Raw genomic sequence first — 23,788 nt, 5'->3', positions numbered from 1 at the left:
TTGAAGAAGGAACACTTCACACAGAAGTTTTAAATGGTATCTAATAAATTTCATGTCAAATTTAACTAAACATATAAAAATTTTAAATGGTAACTAATAAATCCCCATGTCAAATCTTTTTTAACAAAATCCACAAATAGATTATAAAAATTGAACATCATAAATGTCTCTTGTATAAAGTTTGATGGGAAAGTTGAATTTCTACATTAGTTTGTTTAATCGGACTCTCATGAACTTGGGCTACTGCGGAGAGCAGCAGACACAGCTCCCCGTAACTGCTGTGAAAACACTATGACACTTCCGGTTTGGCAGGGCAGCCTCCCATCCATCTTCAGTCATCCACAAACGTTAGCCGTCCAGGCCCTTCGTTCTTCATCCATCTCCGGTAGCGCTTCCACCGAGGGTCATTGGCCAACTTTTTCTTTAGCTCTTCCTCTTGCTCCTGCTTGTAGACCTGTGAGAATAAACAACAGAAACGACTTTACCATACAAAGAGAACCCATGCTGCTATAGTTACGGAGTGTCTAGTTTTCCAGTGTCCCTTCAGCTGAACTTTAGTCCGTTTGCCTTCTGGAGACTAACTCAACATCCAGTGTCCAAAAAGAAAAGCAAACTGTACAAGAGCTACACCTTCTCTGTTTTGGTTCTGTGATGGGCTCCTGCAATGTAGCCCAGGCTGGCCTGGGACTTGCTAAGTAATTCAGACTAACTTGGAATTCAAAGTCCTCCTGTCTCAGCCTTTCTCTGTCTAGGATTAAGATTGGTGTACAGCACCATGCTTGGACCTTCCCTTCAGATTCTTTACTTAACCAAGGAACAAATTGGCTTTACATATGCATTTGTCTCTAAATTGAATTTACATCTACTTTTCAAAGATAATTAGCTTTTTTTTCCTTTAAAGTTACCAAAGAAGGTTGTATAAATCACATAGGTTAGGAACAAAGAATTTCTAGTATTTCTTTAAGCTTTAGTCAACCAAAACTAAATGAACAATTTCTTACAACCACATTAATTTTTAAAGAGTATTGTTTCCAAATAATAGAAATAGTGGCTAAGAAAACCTTGTGCAATATAATAATTCAGCCCAGTACAACAATCTGAAAGAACAGGATTTAAAGCAAACAATTTTGAAAAAGCTGTGCATGCCTCTGTGTGTGTGTGTGTGTGTGTGTGTGTGTGTTTATAAATATGGTGTGTGGATGGCAGTGATGGTGTGTGTGTGTGTGTGTGTGTGTGTGTGTGTGTGTGTGTGTGGATGGCAGTGATGGTGTGTGTGTGTGTGTGTGTGTGTGTGTATATATGGATGGCAGTGATGGTGTGTGTGTGTGTGTGTGTGTGTGTGTGTGTGTGTGTGTGTGTGTATAAATATGGTGTGCAGATGTGTCTTTTCTCCAGCATTCGCAGCCTTTGTTTTAAACAGGGTCTCTCCCTGAATCCAGAGCTCTCGGATTTGGTTAGCGTCAGGGATCCACCTGTCTCCACCAAGCCCTGTTTTTCATGTAGTTTCTGGGAACGTAAGGAAGCAGTCATGCATGTGAGGCAAGTGAGGACTTAACCCACAGAGCCTCTCCATTCCCTCAAATAGTTTTAAGAGCTAAATAACAGTACATTATCTCCTGTTTTTAGGTAATTTACACACAGGAGTATAGTTACTTGCTAAACATCTGGCAACTCCTAGTCATTTTACTTTCCATAAAGATTTAGTACATTACACACAGAATGGAGCTGGCTACAAAACAGTGTAACAGCTAACATATCCTGTTTCTGAAGAATGTTTCAATGCTCTCAATGCTTATATTCATTACATTAGCCAATTAATTGTATCAGAACCTAGGATAGGAGAGTGCTGGAGCCTTCAGCACTGGGGCTAGATCACTGAACACATCTAAATAATTTCTGCTGCTGTCAATAGTGGAAAATAACACTTAATAAAACGTCCCAGCTTTAAAGGTATTACAGTAAGTTGATTTCAATAAAAAGCATGTAACATTCCAAAATTTGATAATACTATTCAGAAGATTCTATGCTTGATTATTTGAAATAAACAATTATTTCAACAAAATTTTTCTTTTTTTTTTCTGCCTTGCTGTTTTGGAAGGCAGAAATTTAATTAGTGCAAACAACAGAAAGCCGTCTAGACAGCCTATGCACACATCACTCCACCGCAGTTCGACAAGCTAGACTATTCTTAATTTTTACCAGGATTAGCTGATCAGAGTGTTTGAAGTACAGCTTAAAAAAAAGACAACGAATTTAAGTTGGCCCCATTGTCACACTATAAGGAGGCCCTGCATTCCCCACTCAACCCTGGCCTTGGGAAGGAAGGGTGAGGAGGCACCTGTGCAGGTGACGCCTCAGCACCGTGGCCCTGCAGCGAGGGAAGACACCACTCTCCACTGGCAGCCGCCGCTGCCACTCACCTCGTAATTCTCCTTTATCCAAAGCTCCCGCTTAAGAAACGTTTCTTTCTGATGGTCCTCCAGGCTGTCAAACTGAGACTGGGACATCTTCATAGACTTGCGGATGAGGTAGAGTCTCTCCTCCTCCCCGTACTCTTTGCCTTTGATATTAAAGTTATAGACCCACCGGCAGTACCAAGCTATGTACGAGCACAGGTGAAAAGGAGCCAGGATGACTTGAAACAGGAGGAGGTCCCGGACTTGGGGTTTCTGGTAGCCCCCTTTTATGTCTATCTTACTTTTGATAATGTTCTTGATGATGCTCTCCTCCTCGTCCCGGATCTCTTCTTTGGACTTCTTGTTTTTCCCTTTCTCCTTGGCTTTCCTGAGCAGTCCCTGCTCCTTGGCAATCTCTGTTGCCTGGATGCGGTATTTGGGCACCGTGGCTAGGTAGCTGATAGCTTTATTGTAGCTATTCCACCAGCTGAAATACTACAACATAAAATAAATAAAAATGAAGCAGCAGCAGTAACCCTTGTGAGTGCCATTCCCCCACAGAAACCCAGCCGACTAAAACTACGGCTCTCAGCCAGGTGTGGGAACTCACGCCTGTAGCCCACCCAGCACCTGGCAGGGGAGGCAGAGGGTCTGACTCGGAGAGCAGCCAGGGCCACGCAGAAAGAACCTCCCAGAAAACCAGTGACAACAGTGAGCGCAAAGATCTACTTCATTAGCAGAACACCTCCCCTTCCCTTTGTTTACCAGAGGAAGATTCAACTGCATAACAGCTAACAAGACATTCGCTTTAAAATTCCACAGGCTAGAACCTCAGGCAACTTCATTACTTTTTACCTCTTTCCTAAATAGCTACATCTCCAACAGGAATGCTTACCATATTCGGAACACAAAGACTCAAGTATATTTGAATTCTACTCATTTGGCAAGAGAAAACTCAGAAATATATTCGACCTCAAAGGGTTTAACTCTCAGAAAAGGCCTTGCTGCTCACACCACATCCGAGCTTCAGTTCCTCTGCTAATAACATCCTGGAATCTACCAAAAACAGAAGACCAGGGGAGGGCAATACTTCTACAAATGCTAATGAGTTGAAAGATATCATCTTTTATTATTTAAACTGAATACTGTCCTAGAGAAGAAGTTTTCAGGCCTGGAGAGATGGCTCAAAGGTTAGGAACACATGTTTATCCTGGAGAGCACCTGGGTTTGTTTGGTTCCCAGCACCAGAATCATCTCGATTCAGGAAATCTGACCTCCACTTCTGGCCTCCACAGACACTAGGCACACAGGTGGTTACACACACTCATGTATGCAAACACCAATATACATACAATAAAAGCCTTTAAAAAGAGAGAAGTACTTCTCAAACTTGCCAGCTACTTTCTTCCTAGTCGTCTGATGTGTTCTTTTCCTCTAAATGAGCAGATGAGCAGTGCAGTTAGTTAAAGAACAACAGGGAAGACATCACTCCAGGCTGAACTCAGATTCCTGGGACAGTTTATACCACACTAAGAGTTCGTGTATCACTTATGAATCAGGCCATTGGTTTTCTGCTGAGCAGCAGCTCCTTCTGGGCATGCAGAACTGGGGGGGGGGGGGGGCATTTGGGATTGCCAAAGAAGGCAAGCAGTGCCAGCATCAGCCAATGGAAAGCCAGCCTTATCAGGCCATGGTAAGGGTGTTCTTAACTTTGCAAGTTCATGGGATATCACTGAAAAGTCCTATAAAAGTACATGACATCATCTGGCTGCCATGTACTGGGTTTGTTTGGTTCCCAGCACCAGAATCATCTCGATTCAGGAAATCTGACCTCCACTTCTGGCCTCCACAGACACTAGGCACACAGGTGGTTACACACACTCATGTATGCCATCTTAGAGGGGGATGAGAAGAAACAGGTTTGGAGGGTTTGTAGCTATGCAATGACATTTATGTGGTTTGAATGAAAACGGTTCCCTGTAACTTCAGGTGTTTGGCGGCACTGTTTGGGAGGGTCTGAAACACCTAGGATGTGGAGCCTTGCTAGAGGACTACAACCCTGGGTGGGCTTTGAGAGTTATAGCCTCACTCCACTGTCTGCACGATGAAATGTGTGATCAGTCAGCTTCCTCCTCAGGCCACCTGCTACTATGAGGAAGGCAATGGTGCCTTCCTCACCATTATGGACTCTCTCTGGAACTGTAAGCCAGAATTAATTCTTCCTCCTCCTCCTTTTTTTTTTTTTTTTTTTTTTCTGAGATAGGGTTTCTCTGTGTAACAGTCTTGGCTGTCCTGGAACTCATGGAGATTCACCTGCCTCGGCCTCCCCAGTGCTGGGATTAAAGACATGCGCCACCAGCCTGGCTTACCTCTTCCTTCTGTAAGTTGTTTTTGTCATGGTATTTTATCACATCAGTAGAAAAGTAATGGAGAGAACAGCCACCACTGGTTTCTAAGACTCCCTGATGACAAAGATTCCAATGCTAGGGGGCTTGGGGAGGGCATGTTCTCCTATAATATATATTTGTACGACAAGACCTTAGGTCATATAGCACCATGTATAATGAATAAAGACAGTGAAAAAAATCCTAGAGTAAATGAGTATTTTTCAAGTGTAAAATAAAAAATGAATCTCAACTAGAAGAAAAATTTACAAAATGTACTTATAATACAGATTTAATGGCTAGCACTAGGCAACACAAATACACAGAAAGACATTATATATATATATATATATATATATATATATATATATATATATATATATCCATCCATCCATGAATACGCACCTGGAACATGGAAATGGCGCACACACTGACCAAAATCACCACCCTAACATCCACTCTCGGGGCTAGGCGTCTGCTGTAGTAGTGGTAGTAATGGCTATAGTATTCTTCCGGGTGATCCAGCATGTAGTCATAGTCTTTCCGTGTTTCTTCATCCTGCAAAGTGAGGGATAATCTATTTCATATGGCATTTCACTAGGAGCTTCAGTTTATAATCTGTTAATTGAGAATTTCATAATTATAATATTTATGAATATATATATATATATATTTACAAATAAAATATTAAATCAAAAAACTTGCCAATACTCGTAAAGGCATGTATATCCCTTTGTTTTCAGGGCTTTTACATTAGGTATAGAGACAGAATACAAACATCCCCCAAACTCTTTAGTATTTTCAGTAGTCTCAGAAAACGCAACACTTTGACAATTGCTAGTCTTTAGCTAATGCTATAGCAGAAGTTCCTGTAATTTCAGGGCATTCTGATAACTACTCAACCCCACCACCCCCAAGAAACACGGCCTATCTCCTATTTATATTCAAAATCAGGTTCCAGCTTTATCTAGTTTTTCTGCTGAAAGCAATGATTAAGACAGCAAAAAGCAGATGAAATCAGTCTAAGCCTAATCCTGTCAAAGAACACTGAGACATCACTTAGCACAACATAAAGGTCAAAGTCTAGCTTTGAACCCTTGGGCAAAACACTAAGCTCCTCTGAGCCTCATTCTCTTCCTTTGTAAAAAGAAGTACTACCTGTCCTAATAGTTTCCATGGGTGTTCTGAATATCAAAGGACATACACTATGCAGTAACATGCTACAGATGTGTATGTGGTACTCTGCTGCTGTAACACACTGACAGAGTACACTTCATAAATAACTTTCTTATAAATATAAATTCTGTCCAAAGAATTCTGAAAGTTTTAGGGGATGTTATATACTTCATTTGCTTATTTATGATGTGTGTGGGTGTGCACGCACACACATTTGTGTGTGTGAATACAGGCATGTGAATGACACAGTGCAGGCGTGAAGGTCAGAGGACAGGTCAATCAGTCCTTATTTTCCACCTCATTTGAGGCAGGGACTTCTTGTTCATCACTGTGTACATCAAGCTTGATGACCTGCAAGCTTCCAGGGAGGGATTCTTCTGTCTCTACCTGCCACATCACTGAAGAAGCACCAGCATTCCAGATGCACAGTACCCAGCTTTATGTGGGTTCTGGGGATCCTAACTCAGGACATCGTGCTTACACAAAGCAAGCACTTTTATCTCCCTCCCCCAGCATCTCCCCATCATAATAAAACATTCCTTAAAAATCTTTTATCTTTTTATGCAGCCAATTTCTAACAGATAAATGCGAGCACTTTATTGAGCTACTTCAGAGCTATTCAAGTATATATGATACAGTTTTTATCTCAAAAGAAACCTATTTTTCAACTTGTCCTGTTTCACAAAAATGGTAACTAAGACCAAAACAAATTCTTTGATCTTTATATGGTGTGCAATAGAAACCACTGCAAAAATAATAACAACCTAAGAGGATGTCCTTCTAATCTAAACTGTTCAACACTTACTTATCAAGCTGTACCTTCTGAGTAACAAGACACTTCAAAATCCAACCCAGTGCCTGTCACTGTGGATGGATGCTACAAGGTCTGTTTGGGGCTTGCCTCCTTGAGTCCTTCAATATGTACCTTCTTATAATTAAAAGAAAAAGCTGGATAATGATAAAATCTTTCCTGTTTATTAAAATCATCATGTATTTTCCATTAAAAACTGAGTGCTCAATGAAAGTTATCCTCTATTCATTATATTTAACTCTTACTGGCCTATGAAAGTTAGTATTTAGTTAGTTACACGACAGTATCTTTAGACACTGTATGGCAGTATGTGGAGGGCCGAAGAACTGTCTGTTACATAAGCAGGAGTGGGCTCAGCTGATACTGTCTTCAGACTCACTCCTTGTACGGTCTCTTCTATCAGAAGGGGTTTTCTCACGGCAGTCCATGCCATCAATCCACTACCCCTTAGCAAGCAATCACTGTACTCCAGAGCTCCTAACCTAGCAAAGGTCCATCTCTACAGCAGTCACACAGGCAGGTCTGAACACTAACGCCCACACCTCTTGAGGTGTCTCACTCAGTACTTTAAGAACTTAATCCTTCTAGAATGTCCCTCTTCTTCCACCATGTTTTTGGTTCCGGTGGCTAGTTTTATAGAAATGTCCTCGTAAAGCCTGAAACTGGGCTTTGACCCTAGCTCCCAATCTTTTGAAATGTATTCAAACAAGATTCTTTTGCTCCAACTAGACTGCATATCATTGTGAACTGAAGGCCACACTGGGGTCAGCTCCTCCACCCTGCACGCAGTCTCTACAGAGCCTCTGTCCAGCTTGTCTGTTGCACCCCAGCTGAGGCAGGAGCCGGCGTGGAGAACACCAACACCTGCCGCATGAGCACCCATGTGCTGTGCTGGGCGCCTATTCACTCTCCTTTCTTCCCTCTTCCTAGTGCGGTTCACAGTCTAGGAGCAGACACCACTCCTGCTCAAGATCACGTCCAGGCCTCCCCCAGGGCCTTCTGAAGTTTCTGGACCTAGGACGTCACAAGAGGGTGGTGGCGAAAGCTCCAGCAGCAACTCCACATCCACCCTAGTATCGCCTCTCCTCAGAATCCTCCTCATCTATTCAGAGCTTCTTCCTAAGTCCTGAAGCTACACAACGCTATGAAAGGTCAAGGGGCAAATCCGACTTCTCTTAGGATGGTTTCTTTTTCTGAATTTTCACTGTAAAATCTTTTTTTCCTCTATAAAATGAAAACAATCTTTGAGATGAAACATGCCGTGGAATTTAAAAGATATCCAAAGTTGGTACAAAGTGGAAAAGGAATTCTCTCCACAAACTAAGTCAAGTCAAAAATCCTATTCTTTAGTAACCTACAAAGTTTAAGACACACAGATACCAAGAATGAGTAGCCAAGGACAGAATAAGAATGGCCATTCTTCTCTTAGGGGGTGGTATCAGAGAACTAAGGTACATTATTAATGTAACAGCATTTTTCCCTCTAAAACATCTTAGAACTGAGGTTCACAGGGTTTTCATTTTTATCTTGACTGTTTCTCCACAGTCAGAGTTTGAATTTCTTGGCAGGCACTCTGCCCCCCAGCCCCACCCCCAGCTGGCCCAAACCCACCGACCTAGCAAGCCCTTACCACTCCTACGCATGGCAAACAGACAGCAGTTTCTGGTTTGGTGTGCTCTTCTAACACAATGTAGTCTTTCTTTGAACATATAAACCTCTCTAATTTGAAGCATATTCCCTTCCTCTAACCTTATGAGTTCCTAAAAGTCATGAATGCTACTGCTTCAAACAGCTTTTTGTGGTGATGGAGACCTAACCCTTGGGCATGCTAGGCAAGTGCTGTACCACTGAGCTACAATCCCTTACCCCGGAACACTCTTATCACACTTAGTGTCTATGTAGTATAGCACTTATCACATTGTAATCGTCAGGTTTTTCCTTGTTCTTGAATGAGAATTTCTTAGAAGGTAAGCAGTAGGGTGTTCATTAATCTCTATATTCCCAGAGCCTAGCTCAGTGCCTGGCAGTCAGTATGTCATTTCAAAACTATGTGAACTGTTGTAAGAGTTTTTCCTCCTTATACATCTCTCTCCGGCCACACAGGTCTGCAGCTCAATAGCAAGGCTGGATGAGTGATTATGTCATAAAAACCTCAGCTCTACAGAAATGACTACTTGAATTTACAGCTTATGAAAATATGCTAATGTGGCTAAAACAGCTTGAACGGTTTAATATCTTACCTTTCAATAAGGTAGTACTTTTTCTTTCAGCAATACTGTGGATCTTAAGGTCCCAGGGTCAGAAGATTCCAACTTCTTTCCAAAATCAAAACCTTTATACTTGTGTCTTCCTCTCTGTCCTGAGCCTCGACAAGCAGGGCAATATACTCCTTGTTTCTAATTTCTACAGGAGTAATGGTGCTTCTGCTGGTGTCCATCCATTCCCAATCCTCTTGGGCATATGCAGGAGGACTGGAACACAACCACCAATAGCTAGATCAAAAGTGAACAGAGGAAACCCACAAGCAAAACAGCCCTTCCTCCTTCTCTCGTGAAAATGACCACCCCCTCCCCAGAGCAAAAACATTATGTCCTTGGCTTAAAATAAGATATGCATTGTTTACTTTCAACAAACATGAATTGCAATATAAGATATTGCAGTCAGTTTTTACATCAAAATGTTCTATTATACAGAATAAGGAGACCATTTACTGATGGTGACGGCCAGGAATCAGGAATATATGAAAATGTACTCATATTTGTTCATTCTTAAAATATATGTTACTCTTATTAATCTACACACACACACACACACACACACACACACACACACACACACACACACACGAGATGATGCTTCAAAAATAAAACCTGCTCCCTTACATTTTTTTCCAGGCCATTATATCTGGCTAAGGGACAAGAAAATGAACTACTCTCAGTTTTATGTTTTCTTGTTCCCTGTCCCCAGTCAATCCTAAGTGAAGTGCAGCCATCTTACGTGCCTTCTCAAGGTCACGATTCAACTCTCTGTGCCCTACTGACACATCCACGTTCCCTGGCCGCTCCCACTTCAACTACGTCTTGAACATTTTCTAAATGTAACACAAGTATCTCCGATTCAACAAGCTCGAAAGCAGGTTTGCTCTTGCATGTCTCAGCTAATAGTATCAATGTGAACCCATCATCTCAGCTTTGAAAATCTTCTCTTTTTAAACACTGGAGGAAATGAAAACAGTAAGGTAAAGTCAGCCTCAGGAACCCTCCTTTCTAGAAGCTAGCACACTAAAAGCACAATTTCATGTGCTAACAAACAAAGACTGAGTTCACAAGCTGAGGGCCACAGAGAGATGAAGCGGAAGAGAACTGGGTCTTAAAAGTGAGTAAGGAACACCAGAGCTTGGAACGAGCCTTGGAATCAAGTGTTAGGGCACGGAAGCACTGAACAGCAGGACAGACTCAGCTGAGGCACTGGGGACATTCAGGAAGCAGTAGGAAAATACAGAATAGTAAGACTGAAGAGTCTTACACGTGCCTGTCATGGTGGCACACGCCTTTGATCCCAGCCCTTGGGAGCAGAGGCAGGCGGATTTCTGTGAGTTTGAGGCCAGCCTGGGCTACAAAATCATCTTACATGCTATGCCACAGAGTTAGTATTATTCTGAACATCATGTTCAAAAGTGAAATGCTTCAAAGTTTGAGGACAACTGCATTAAGTGTACTTGTTTATTTTGAAGACATGTTTGTTACATTATTTTGAAAAAAGAAAAGGTTAAAAAAATCAATGAGTAATGGCTTTTAAGTGGTTAAATGGAATATGGAGTGTTGTAGGACACTTGTATACTGTGTGAAGATGTATTGCTGTGATTGGTATTATAAAAGGCTGACTAGTCAGTAGCTAGGCAGGACTTCCAGGCAGAGAGAATTCTGGGAAGAAGAAAGGCAGAGTCGCCAGCCAGACGCAGAGGAAGCAGGATGGGAAGTAGGGAGATGAGGTAACGAGCCACATTCCAAAATGTAGATTAAAAAATATGGGTTAATTTAAGTTATAAGAACTAGTTAGGAGCAAGTCTAAGCTAAGGCCAGGCATTCATAATTAATAAGTTTCCATGTCATTATTTGTGAGCTGACGGTCCTGACAAGAGAGTACTGATACACATGGCACCCACCGTCTGGCCACATATATCCCCCACAATAAGGCCCGAGAAAACTAAACAAATGAACAAGGTTCCAAACAGGCGGCTTCCTGGCGACACGGTCTCTTGGTTGGGCTTGGTACACAGAAGAGGCCCTGCTGTGCAGCTGAGCACTTGAGCAGCTGGCACTGGGCACACACACCTGCCACAGGTGGACACGACACATTTCCAGAGCTGGGCAGGGAAATGTGGCTCACGCGGTCAGAGAACACTACACACAGGCAAAAAAAGAAAAGAAAGAAAGAAAGACGGGGGAGGGGAGGGAGGAAGGAAAAAACAAAAAGAAAGGGCTGAAAAAACCCTCTAAACAGGTTACATTTTGTTTAAAACTGTGCTTAGGGGCTAAAGAAAAAAGAAAATGGGTATAGACACTCATAGAAAAAAATAGTTAAAAAATAATAGTAAAGTCTTTAAAGGGGAGAGTAGAGTGGTAAGAAAAGTCACATAAGGATGGAAACACAGGGAATTTTGAATTTTTAAAATGCTAATGAATAGAGAATGACAGCTGTTGAAAGACATGTTGAAAGGATTATGAAAGGGCCTGCTAAATTAAAGCAGCCTACTTTAGGGATGTCTTTGTTTCAGAATGGAAGTCGGGAAATGTGTTACATTGGGGGAGAGGTTGTGATTTTGTTTCCAAAGGAAACAAAAAGCTATGGATTCCTTCAAAATTAATAAAGATCAGATTTGATCTGGGGAGAATTCCTGAGGATCTTGGCTAAAACATGAGAGAGGAAGCCAGGAAAGACTACAGGGCAGGTGATGTACATGCTGATCCCTCTGCATGAAAACAGCTAAGAATGGATGAGACATGATAAATTGTGTTGGTTACAGATCCTCATAACTTATTATATTTCAATTTGGATAAGCAGTCCAAACAAACTTATAAAGTTGACAGATGCCTTTTTATCTGGTCAAACATAGAACAAAAAAATCATCTTTAGTTGACTTATTTATGTACACCACATATTCCATATTTGTGCATATACAGATATGTATGTTACCTTTAAAAGTTTGTGTTTTTAGAAAAAAAGGACCAAACACCAATGAGGACAATTTGCCCAGGTGATCCAGCATCTCAGAGTGCATCTGTTGCAGTTTCCTTGAAAATCTGCATCCAGAACAACTTCAAAGCTGCTAGCTGAGATGATCCAGCCTCAAGGACTACTCCAGCCAGGACTTCAGATAAGCTCTATACTTTCCCTCAACCAAAGACTAAGCAAAGTTGCTTGCTCTGTACTTCCTGTTTATTCAGGAAATACTATATCCCTCTCTGGTCTCTGATGGGTTGAAGACTAGATAGTTATAGTTAGTTTTCCTTAGTTATGATAGAAAATAAATTAGGTACAAAACTTTGGATTCACCAAGAGAGGATAGATAATGGAATATTGTCTCTGAATTTGACAAATACAAATGAACTGAACATTGTAAATGTAATTCTTACTTGATAATCTTGTTCTTATTGTATATAGTTTTACTGTATTAGAGTTAAAACTTTTCCTCTTTACTTAAGACAAAAAGATGGAAATGCTGTAGGACAGTTGTATACTATGTGAAGATGTATTGGTATATTTGTGATTGGTAAGCTGAATGGCCAATAGCTAGGCAGGAAGTATAGGCAGGACTTCCAGGCAGAGAGAGAACTCTGGGAAGAAGAAAGGCAGAGGAAGCAGGATGGGTGGTATGGAGATAAGGTGATGAGCCATGTGCCAGAACATAAGATTTAAAAATATGGGTTAAGTTATAAGAACTAGTTAGGAACAAGCCTAAGCTAAGGCCCAGCATTCATAATTAATAATGTCTCCGGTTCATTATTTGTGAGCTGGTGGTCCTGATGAGAAAGTACTACCACAATGGAGGACTTTGTAATGAGAAGGATATACAACAATCAAGAGAGCTCAGGCCTGGTGGCACACACTTTTAATACCAGCACTTGGGAAGCAGAGGCAGGTGGATCTCTGTGAATTTGAAGCCAACCTGGGCTACACAGTGAATTCCAGGACAGCTAGGGCTATAAAGAGAGACCCTATCTAAAAAAAAAAAAAAAAAAAAAAAAACCAACCAAACAGAATCAAAGGAGATACTGAACATGATATTGAAGTTTCTAATCATATATAATATGTGACCTATGTGTTAGAATTCTGCCCTCACTCTAGCTGCATGACTGCACATGCGCAATTCAGGAGTTAAGCAAAGGGTCTCGTGTCTTACATCATCAGGTGATCACATATGCACAGCGTGGTCGCACAATCTGCACATGCGGGGCGTGGCTCTGTAAGCCCTTCTGCACCTTAAAGAGCCGTGACTCAGACCCCACCCTCTCTCTCTCCGCTCTGCTCCCCCCCCACCATCTTTCTCTCTGTCCTCTGCACATGCTCTTTCCCAGGCTGGGTCTTCTTGCCTCCCCCTTCCTCCTAATAAAGCTCTCTGCTAACAGATAGCATGGCCGTGGCTCGTGACCTCTTCACGAGGTAACCAGCGCCATTTAGGATTCATTTCACTATGTAAGAACAAAGGACTAGGAAGCAACTCTGGAGAATACGGGGAAATGGGAAGGGAAAAAAATGACTGGATATGCTTGCACTCCGTGGAGCCTCCAGGGATTCTCTGCTACTATATGTGCTTTGTCTATGAGTAACCTACTTTGTCAAGACAGAAGTAACTTGCAAAACCTGGTAGTAAAGCCAGTAACTTATATTCACAGTAAGGCAAACTGTATCCAGTGGAATGTAACTGATGACTACCTTATCGGCTCTTCAGTAATCCCTATCGGACTTAAAACGTGCAACAACTCTTTCTCTTTTGAATGAATTGTCATTATCACATTCGTTTTCTTATCAACTAGTGAGCTAGACCAAAGTCTATGATATACATTCTTTTTGTACTTGTGTGAAAAGCATCATCTTATTCTCTTTTAAAGTTCAGTCTTTAACAAAGATAGCAGGACTGTACTTGTGCTATGGGTAAGAGGCTGTTGAAAAACCAAGCCTACAAAACAGGCAGGTTTGGAAGCGATCAGCTTAAAAGCAAAGACTCAAGTCAAAGATGTAGCTTGAAGTCAAAAGGGGCGGAGAGGGCCTGGGGAGATGGATGGCTCAGTGAAGAAAGTATTTGCTACGCAGTATGAGGACCAAAATCAAGATCCCTAGGCCTTCCATAGACAGTGGGTGGGCATGGTGGTCCTCTGTAATCTCATGCTCAGGAGGGGGAGACAAGGAGAGCTCCAGGCAAGTTGACCAGATGGACTAGTGGAATCAACTTGCTTCTGATTCAGGAAGAGACAGTCTCAGTAAACTAAGGCAAAGGGTGTACCAAGCAGTGGTGGCACATGTCTTTAATCCCAGCCCTCGGGAGGCAGAGGCAGGCAGATCTCTGAGAGTTCAGGGCCAGCCTGGTCTACAAGTTCCAGGACAGCCAAGGCCACACAGAGAAACCCTGTCTCGAAAAAACAAAACAAAAAGGCAAAGAGTGTTCAAGAAGGCACCTAACATCAACATCAACCCTTGGCTTCCATCTCTCTCTCTCTCTCTCTCTCTCTCTCTCTCTCTCTCTCTCTCTCTCTCTCTCTCTCTCTCTCTCACACACACACACACACACACACACACACACACACACACACACACACACCAAAGACCTTAGAAAACAGAAAAGAGTACACAAGACAGAAGCCTAAGGAAAAGCAGTTTACATCATAAGCATGAAAAAAGACTTCAAAACTTACAAGGAAGTTAGGTGTGTAGTTCCACGGTAAGAGTCCTTGCCTAGCATGCCCAAAATCTTTAATTTAATCCTCAGCACCACAAAATAATTAATAATAATAACAAATTGGAAAAAACTAAATAGCAACAGAAAAAAATGGCTAGAAAGAGCAGAGCGGCAGCAAAATCTGTAATCCCAGCTATTCTGGAGACTGAGACTGGAGAGTTACAGATTTGAAGCCAGGCATAGAAAGTTTTGCAAGACTCTGTTTAAAAAAGGGAGTGAGGCAGAGATTTATTGAGCATCATGAGAAATCAGGAGCGTAAGACTGAGGCAGGCTCTGCTGTAAATATACCTTCTAACTCCACAAACACAGAGAGACCTAAACAACGCTCAGCTCCTGCAGACTATCTTCCATAACAGTGAAAGTCACAAGCCAAGGGTCAGATCTGAGCCTTGTACAGCAGAACAGTGACGCTGGACAGTTAATCCCAGTCCTTTGATCTCACAGTGTGCTATGCTACCGGCTCCGGGCTGCCAAGTAGGTCACAGGTGAGAAGAGCTGCTTCTGTAAGAAATGGTCCCATGAGTCCTATGCCTGCAGGTTCCTCTTCCTTCACACCCCTCCACCCTCCCTAACCCATCTCAACACCTTCCCTCCAGCTGCTCTCTGAAACAAACAAGATTGTGTTATTTTTCATCTCAAAACCTGTAAAAACTATTCAAAAATAATAATAAAGTTCAAACTTTTGAACAAAGCTTAAGAGTTGAGCTGAGGGCATGGCTCAGTTGCTAGAGCGTTTGCCTAGAATGCTCAAAACACAGGGTTTGGTCACTCGCAGTGCACAAAACCAGGCATGGGACCTGGGGAGACAGCTCAATGGGTAAAGTGCGACACACAAACACTACACACACCATCACCACAACCACCACCATCACCACAACCACCATCATCATCACCATCATCATTATCATCTAAAAAGAAACAGGCACAATAGTGCAGCACTGTAATACTAGTACTTCTGAGGTAGAAGCAGGAGGATCAGAAGTTCAAGGCCATCCTCTTCAGCTATAATGAGTTTGAGGGCAGCCCAGGACTGCCTCAAAAAGGGAGACAGGAGCAGGTCATTATCATCTAATCCCAAACTGAGTCTTCTGAAGCAGTTTCCCTCCCACGTATTCTACAGGCTTCCAATCTAGAAACAGATCTATGAAAAGAAGTTTACCAAAAAAACTTAGTAAAGATCTTTGCGTTCTTATTTCTCAGAATTTCCTCATGATAAAGCTACATGAGCTAAGTTAAAATGTCAACTCCTGGGGCTAGGAATAGAGACCAGTGGTAGAGTATTCACCCAAGCAATGGGGATTAGTTCATCAACTAGTCAGTTTTTGACTAGAATTATGACATCAGGAGTTTGAGACTGATCAAGTGCTCTGATTAGCTGCTGACACATCATATACTAGATAATCACAGCATCAGAATTAAGCATATGTTACAAAATCAGCCTTAGACATAGTGGGCAATAATAACCCAAATCAGGGATCAGTTAAAAAAAAAAAAAAACACCAAAGCTACACAGAGAAACCCTGTCTCGAAAAACCCAAAAAAAAAAAAAAAAACACGTTTTATTATGGTTTCATAACGGAAAGTAAATGTGGTGCAGATGCTATCATACCCTTCTGAACCCATAGGAAAAAAATCACTATCAACCACATCACACCTTGCAACTAATCACAGGAAAGGCCTCAAAATCCTTACAAGTGTTGCAGGCAGTCATGCTCAATCAAAGCAGACCTATGAAATTAAAACCATCTTCAGTCTATGATCTACAGCATCAGTTCTCAATCTGTGGGTCAAGACCCCATTGGAGTTGCATGTAAGATCCTACTTAGCAGATATTTACATTGCTAACAGTAGCAAAATTACAATTATGAAGTAGCAAGGAAATAATTTTATGGTTGGAGGTCACCACAGCATGAGGAACTGAATTAAAGGGTGGAAGTGTTAGGAAGGTTGGAAACCACTGATCTCTATATAGGACTACTTCATTTGGTTGTTTATTACCATCATAACTGTAATAGATAATTTGCCTATTTTCATGATAGTCATCATTCTGTATGAATGGGGGAGGGGGTCATTCTAGGACCACAGTATATACTTAAATCCTGAGATGTTCAACCCCATATATAAAATAATACAACATTTATATTTAACCTATATCCTCCTTTAACAATACCTAATATAATGAAAGTACTAAGTAATAACTGTCACACTATATTGTCTAGAAATCAAAGACAAAGCATGTACATGTGCAGTACAAGCACTTCTTTTTGAGGCAGGGTCTCAGGTAGCTCAGGCTAGCTTCAAAGTTCTTGTGGAGTCAAGGAAGACCTTGAACTGCTGCCCCACCCCACTCCCCCTCCCGTCTCTAACTTCCCAGTGCTAGGATTACAGCTATGTGCTACCACCCGACAGAACTGCTGGACTAGAGACCAAACCCAGGGCCTCACGCATGCTAAGCAGGCTCTCTACCAACTGAGCTACATCCACAACTCCAGACATTTCCCCCACCAGATATTTCCATCTAAATTTAGCTGAATCCCTGAATGCAGAACCCATGGGCACAGACAGTTAATTATACCAAATTACTATGAATGGCTGACTAGAATCTTCATGACTGAAAAGATTTGGAATGTTAAGAAGTGCAGCAAACTTTTTCTCCTTAAAACAAAGAGTGTCTGGGAAAAAAAATATAGTACCCCACTCCCAGAACAAACCTTGAACACTAATGACTGTACTTCTGTTTTCCATCTATCAGAAATGCCCTTTCACGGTCAACCATGGTGACTTTCTTCCAGATCTAGCTAAAAGGGTACATTTATTTGTCTCTAATCCGAGAATAACTACTTCCTTTTCACACTGAAATATGAACTGTGGTATATAACTTAAGTAAATTATGACCAAACAATAAGTATCTGTCTCCATGGTTTTAATAAAAGCTTAAAGTCAAGCTGACCCCGGGGACTCAGACCTGTAATCTCAGCTACTTGGAAGACTAAGGAGGATTGACTGCAAGGTCCAATATCTGCCTGCTTTACAGTGAGTTCAAGGTCAACCTGAGTAACTTAGACGGACAATGCATTAGACTTAAAACTGAAAAACAGAGATGGTATGCATGGTGGAACAAGCCTGTACCCAACTCTTGGGAGGCAGAGGCAGAGTTCAAGGTCATCCCCAGGCACAAGAGAGTTTGAGGCTAGCCAGTCAGGGCTATCTAAGACCCTGTCTCAAAACCAAACCAAACCAAAATAAACAAATAAATAAAAGGTCTAGACCAGCATGGTGGCATAGCCTTCAATCCCAGCACCCAGGAGACAAAGGTAGTTGGATCTCTGTTCAAGGCCATTCTGGTCTACATAGAGAGTTCCACAACAGCCAAAGCTACATAGTGAGACCCTGTCTCAAAAAAGAAAAAGGAAAAAAATTAAAAAAAAAAAAAAAAAAAGAAAAGAAAAGAAAGAAGGTCTGGGATAGCTCAACACCTGCCTAGCATATACAAAATTCAATTCTTGATTTAAAAACAAAACAAACAAATGAAAACCAGGGAGAGAGTCCCACCTTCCATTGCCTTAGTCTCCTCCCTAGCTCCTATGACAGAGCTTAGGAAAGGGTTGAGTAAGAAAAGATGCTAAGAAACCAACAGCAAGTCATACCCCAGAACAGGGAATGCAAAATCCTCCTTTGGCAAATTCTCTTTAAGTGCTAGAGGTACTTCCATCTCAGCCACTGATGAAAAGAAACAAGCATTGTTCTCTGAGAAGCCTTGCTTCCAAGACAGAGCTAATCTCTCTACAGCATTCAACTTATCAGATAACCTTCACGCCAGCAATATTCCTATGACTGTTTCTAGGTACTTGTGATCTTGTGAAATGTCAATCTTTTTTTCATTTCCTACCAATCACAATTTTTCTAATTCAATCTTTTCTTGCATCTGCTTACTGTGTGTTATTTCCTGTATTTCATCCAGTTTTAACCTACATAAGTTATTTTTGCTCCCATTTTAAAACCCTCAAAATATTAAAAGTAGACAGTACAATTCTTCTCTTAGGCAGGAATGTTTCATTCATAGCCATCTAATTTATTTATTTGTACTATTCTAAAATCAGTTTGAGTGAAATATCAAAGTAGGCTGCACATAATCATGTCAAAATGCCAGAAACCCACTTTCAATTTCCATTCTACCTGAATCTGTCTCCACATGTGAGTTTAATTAAAATTCATTACCTGATGTGCCAGACATTGTGCTAGGTCCTATGGATACACAGATAATAAACAAGGGGCATGGCTTCGTGGCAAAGAGAAGAGCTACTTACATTTAGAGTGTACTGTGTGTGATAAGTGCTATAGCCACAGAAGGCCAGACTAGAGTGTTCCACCTCAGGAGATTCGGTGCTGCTGACTCAGCCAGTGAGCTGAAGTCTATGATTTCCCTCAACCCCCAAGAGTCAAATAATCCAAACACCTTTGCATTAGCTTAACTCATACAGCACTGTGTGAAATCATTCTGGTCTGAAGTGATGTTGTGACCCAGAATTGTAAATTACTCGATAACAGAAATGAAGCATAACTTTGCATAAGCATCTGAGCATAGCCTTTACCCTCCATTACCCACCCTTTTCCTGGGTTTCCTCCATGTCTACATGCATAGGCAGACTCTTTTGTTGCTGAATTAGTAACGACCAAGTGTCTTACCTTCTTGTCTCATTAACTGTGTTTAAATTCTGTCACTACTTATTTTTAACCACCACCATCTAAAAACAAACAAACAAACAAGCAAAAAACAGTATCCTCACCCCCGCAAAAAACCCACCTTGCTCTCAAAAGGACATTTATACGAGCAAAACAACTCTGAATCACAAACCCACTGATGTCTTACACAAATCCTGTCCCCATACTGAAGATGCACCTATTACCAACATTCAGGGATAGGCTTCTGTGTGCCATTTTTATCCCAGAGCCTCTAGAACTCATATTCTCCTACCCTTCTACCTGACCAGTTCTTAGCAAAATTCATCTAGATTTCTTATCCCTCACAAATCCTTGTTCCAGACTGAGGCTATAATACAAACAAAACTGATTATACCTCCATTGCCTCAGTGGGATAATATGGAGACAAGCCGGCCCTCCAAAATTGGATGGCATGCTTCAAGAAAGCTTTGCACTACCCTGAAATGGTATTCTTGGGCAAACTTCTCAGTTCTCCATTATGAGAGAAATACAAATCAGACCACCTATTTGTCTTCAATACCACAGCGATGAAAAGCCCTTTCCCAGGTGAAGGAATACAATGAACAGAGCAGATCCTACCATGCTCTATTGAGAAGCTAAACCTGTATTCATCTCTACATTCTAAACAGGGCTTTCCAGAGTTCTGCTGGGTCTTAGCCGTAGTGCAGTTTGGGAGTAGGTGCTGTAACACTCCCCTGGTCCCTTCTCCACGAGGGCCATTCTATTCCTAGTTCCCTGTTGGGAGGTGTTTGGAGCTGCTATAAACATCTTTTCAGAGTCAAGTAAAATGTTACTTTCTCTAGACACACTAAGTTTTTGTTTGTTTGGCTGGTTTTTAATTTTATCATCCATCTGTCTGTCTGTCTATTGGTGTTTTTTGAGACAGGATTTACCCATGTAACCTGGAATTTGCTTTGTCAACCAGGCTGCCTCAAACTCAGAGATCCACCTGCCTCTGCCTCCTGAGTGCAGGGGTTAAAGGTGCGTGCCACCGTCGCCCAGCTTAACACACTAATTTTTAGCTACCTAAAAGCCCCTTGTTCTTGAGTGGACATATTATTTTATCTAGCTTTTTATTTGCTGATAAATCAATTCTAAACTTTAGGGGCCAAAACCTTTAGAAGCAACCATATGAAACAGCCAGAGAAGGCCTCTGAAACAATCTCTCCAAGAAAGAGGCAAAACTATTTTGAGTTCTGGGGGTCCTCCCAGGAAGAACGTTACCTGCTGTCACTACTTCTACATTAGTTCTGACACGTGACTTCAAAGTTCTTAAGAACATGCTCGCCATCCCCACGCCACACCTACCCGCCCATCTCCAGCCATACAAAACCCAGGGGAAGGCAACAACTACCAGCACTTTCGAGGCTCTCCCCTGGGAGCTATCTCAGCAGAGTCCCCTGGGCCCCACCAGGCCTTCGGAACATCACCAGCAGAGGCTAAGTGGCAAGAAACCACTCATTCCTCAGCAAACAGCCTGGGTCTTCATGCGCTGGGCTGCTCTGGGTGGAGCAAGTTCTTTCTCGGAAGTCTGTTCTCAAGCACTCTTTACTCTAGGACTGGGTTAGACCAAGCCCTCGAATTTCAGCCCTTTCCACCAGCTTCTCACCCATACCTCAGTCCAGTGCCAATAAAAACTGTAATCTCACTGGCTAGTGAAAACTTACTAAGCGAAGCACACGCTCCTAATAGCTCCAAATTCCAAACTGCTCTAAGCCTGAAAGAAAAGGAACCTGACAGTCTTTCCAACTCTGTAAAGCTAATCTGGAGGACGAATCAACTGTTAAATGATAGTGCAATCATTGAGTAAATGACTCAAAGAAGTCATTAAAAGCAGACTGAAAAAAAAAAACTACCCCCCACCCCACCAAAAAAGAAACCTAAGAAAGAAATACAGCTATAATTGATGCTGCATTCTCATGATGGGGCTCTTGAAAAAGTAATACCTCCATCAAGCATGACTTATATTTTTGGTTGTGAGCCCAGCCTTTAATGGCTGAGCCATCTCTCCAGCCCCAAGCATGACTTATAACAGGTGATTTCTTACATATATTGCAGTAACTGAAGAAAAGCCTGTCAGGCTAAATCTCCCTACATCCACAGAACACAATAAAACCTTGTCAAATCACTAAACGCATCAAAAAAAAAATCCTACTAATAATTCTCAATCTTCTGCCTCAAGTCATTAAATGGATATGCAGAAACAGCTAACCAAGGTTACTCGAGGGTGTCAGAGCCAAGAGTCAAACGTCCAGTCTTTGGACTGAAAGTTCACTGTTATTTGTGTTTTTTCTAGTTCTTTAGACCTAAGCTAAATGTCATCATTGACATCATCCCAGAAGCCAAACTTCTACCCTATCAAATTGGCACGATCAGTTATTACTCAGTCAGTATTCCAGACCTCTCTTTCCTCTGCCCTATCCTAGATCCTAGCACTGACGATCCCTGCTTTCCGAGCATGCACCTTAAATTATGAGAATGCTTTTACACCAAAAATAAGTGCAAAGCTTTGCATAACAACTGCCCCAAAAGAGAACTGGCTGTCCTCCAAGACTCGAGGAGGTGGCCATGCTGGCTAACGGGCCGAGGAGGCTCTTTTCTCACGACCACGTGGGAAACGCGGACCTCCTAAAGATCCCGGAGGGGGCCGCACTGTGCCGGGGTCATAGAGGACCTGGTCACCCAGGTGTGACACCCAAATCCCCGGCCACCCATCCGCGCCCGCGGGTCTCACCTTGAGCGTCTCGTAGGCGGTCGCCACCAGCAGGAAAGCCTCGGCGCTCGGCGGCGCGCCCCCGGGGCCATCGCCCGGCTCGGGCCGGTAGCGGTCGGGGTGGTAGCGCCGGGCCAGCTGGCGGTAGGCCCGCGCGATCTCCGCCTTGCTGGCCGAGCGGCTCACGCCCAGCACCTCATAGCAGTCGCGCGTGCCGCAGTACAGCCCCTCCACCAGGGCCTCGGCGGGCCGCGCCAGCAGCGGCGCCAGCAGCAGCGGCGCCAGCAGCAGCCATGGGCGTCGGCCGGCAGCCCCCGGCTCCCCGCGCGCAGCGAGCCGCGCCGCCATCCCCGCCTCGCTCGCCGCTCTTCTCCGCGCTGGGCTCGGCCGGAGCGGCCCCGTCCACGTCAGCAGGCCGCGCCTGTGCGCAGGCGCAGGGGGGCGTGGCTCCGCAGCCACTTCCTCCCCCGGGCGTTGCTAGGAGAGAAGGACGCCTCGGCTGCTTCCGGCGGCTTCCGGTGGGCTGCAAAGCTGCGGCAGCCAGACGCTCGGTGTAGTCTGAAGTGGAGGAAGAAGTGTGTCTGCCCGAGGCGCGCCTAGCCGCCCGGTGCGGTGCAGCCCATGCGCAGGAATAGCCACACTCCCCACCTTCTTGACCTCGGGACTTGGTCCGCGGCAGTGGGAGCTCTGGGCTCTTGGATCCCGTCTCCAGGCCCTGATGCCGTCCTCCCCAAACTGAAGATGAACTTAAGACAATTCCTTGCACTGCCTGTCTCCCAGGAACGCTGAAAGTCGATGGCCTTCTAGTTTCCTGTTTCTCAGCTTATTTATATTTTGGAGCAAATAATTGTTTGCCTGGAGAATATAAAACGTTTAGTAGTATTCATGTACTGTCTACAGTGGGTGTCGGTAACACCACCCACCCTAATTGTGACGATCAAAAAACAATTTCTGAGTGTATTAATAATTTATTTGTTGCTGTGACCAAATATCGGCAGGCAGCAACATGAGAGAGCAAGGTTCATTTGGGCTTCCAGTTACAGGGATACAGCCTGCGCAGTCGGCACGGCTTGGGAACAAAGCGCTAGCCGCACTGTATCTGCAGTCAGTGTAGAGAAATGAAAACTACCGAATTTGTTTTCTCGTGGTTTGAGTCAACGACCCACTGTATACGATGGTGCTGTCCATATTCTCACCTCAGTTAAACTCTTCTGGAAAACCACCTCAACCACTCAGTCAGAGATGTGTTTCCATGGTAATTCTAAATCCAGTCAAGTTGATAATGAAGATTAAAAATGACAAGTATATCCCATGTGACCGACTCTATAGCAACTGTTATAAGTGGCAACTTGCTAACAACTATATTTGGAATCTAGCAATTGGGGATTGGCCTGTACTCCGAGTTAAGATCTGATAGACAGTGTTAGTCAGATACGCAGAGGGAATACAATTAAAGTTTTCTAGTACCAGCATGGACTTTAGCTCTCTATAAACTTTAATTATTTCATTTGAAACCAATTCAAAATGAGCCACACACGAGTATTTTCCCCAGGGTGGGAAGTGTCTATGAATAGTCACATTTTCAGGTTTGAAGCACACTCACACTGGGGTGGTTTGAATAAGAATGG

General features: G+C 42.8%; 1 protein-coding gene across 1 annotated transcript; it reads right to left on the bottom strand.

The window, feature by feature from the left end:
* Nucleotides 1-22,551, bottom strand: Dnajc25 (DnaJ heat shock protein family (Hsp40) member C25). The gene is made up of 4 exons (XM_006994023.3): nt 22,182-22,551; nt 5,186-5,338; nt 2,421-2,891; nt 1-454 (listed from the first exon to the last, which is right to left on the bottom strand). Exons 1-4 carry the CDS (start codon nt 22,506-22,508, stop codon nt 332-334), a joined length of 1,074 nt encoding a protein of 357 aa, XP_006994085.2. The 5' UTR covers nt 22,509-22,551; the 3' UTR covers nt 1-331.
* Between the last annotated feature and the right edge of the window lie 1,237 nt (nt 22,552-23,788).

Source organism: Peromyscus maniculatus, chromosome 2 (genome assembly GCF_049852395.1).
Source record: "Peromyscus maniculatus bairdii isolate BWxNUB_F1_BW_parent chromosome 2, HU_Pman_BW_mat_3.1, whole genome shotgun sequence".
NCBI lineage: Eukaryota > Metazoa > Chordata > Mammalia > Rodentia > Cricetidae > Peromyscus > Peromyscus maniculatus.
This window is presented reverse-complemented; position numbering and strand designations above follow the sequence as displayed.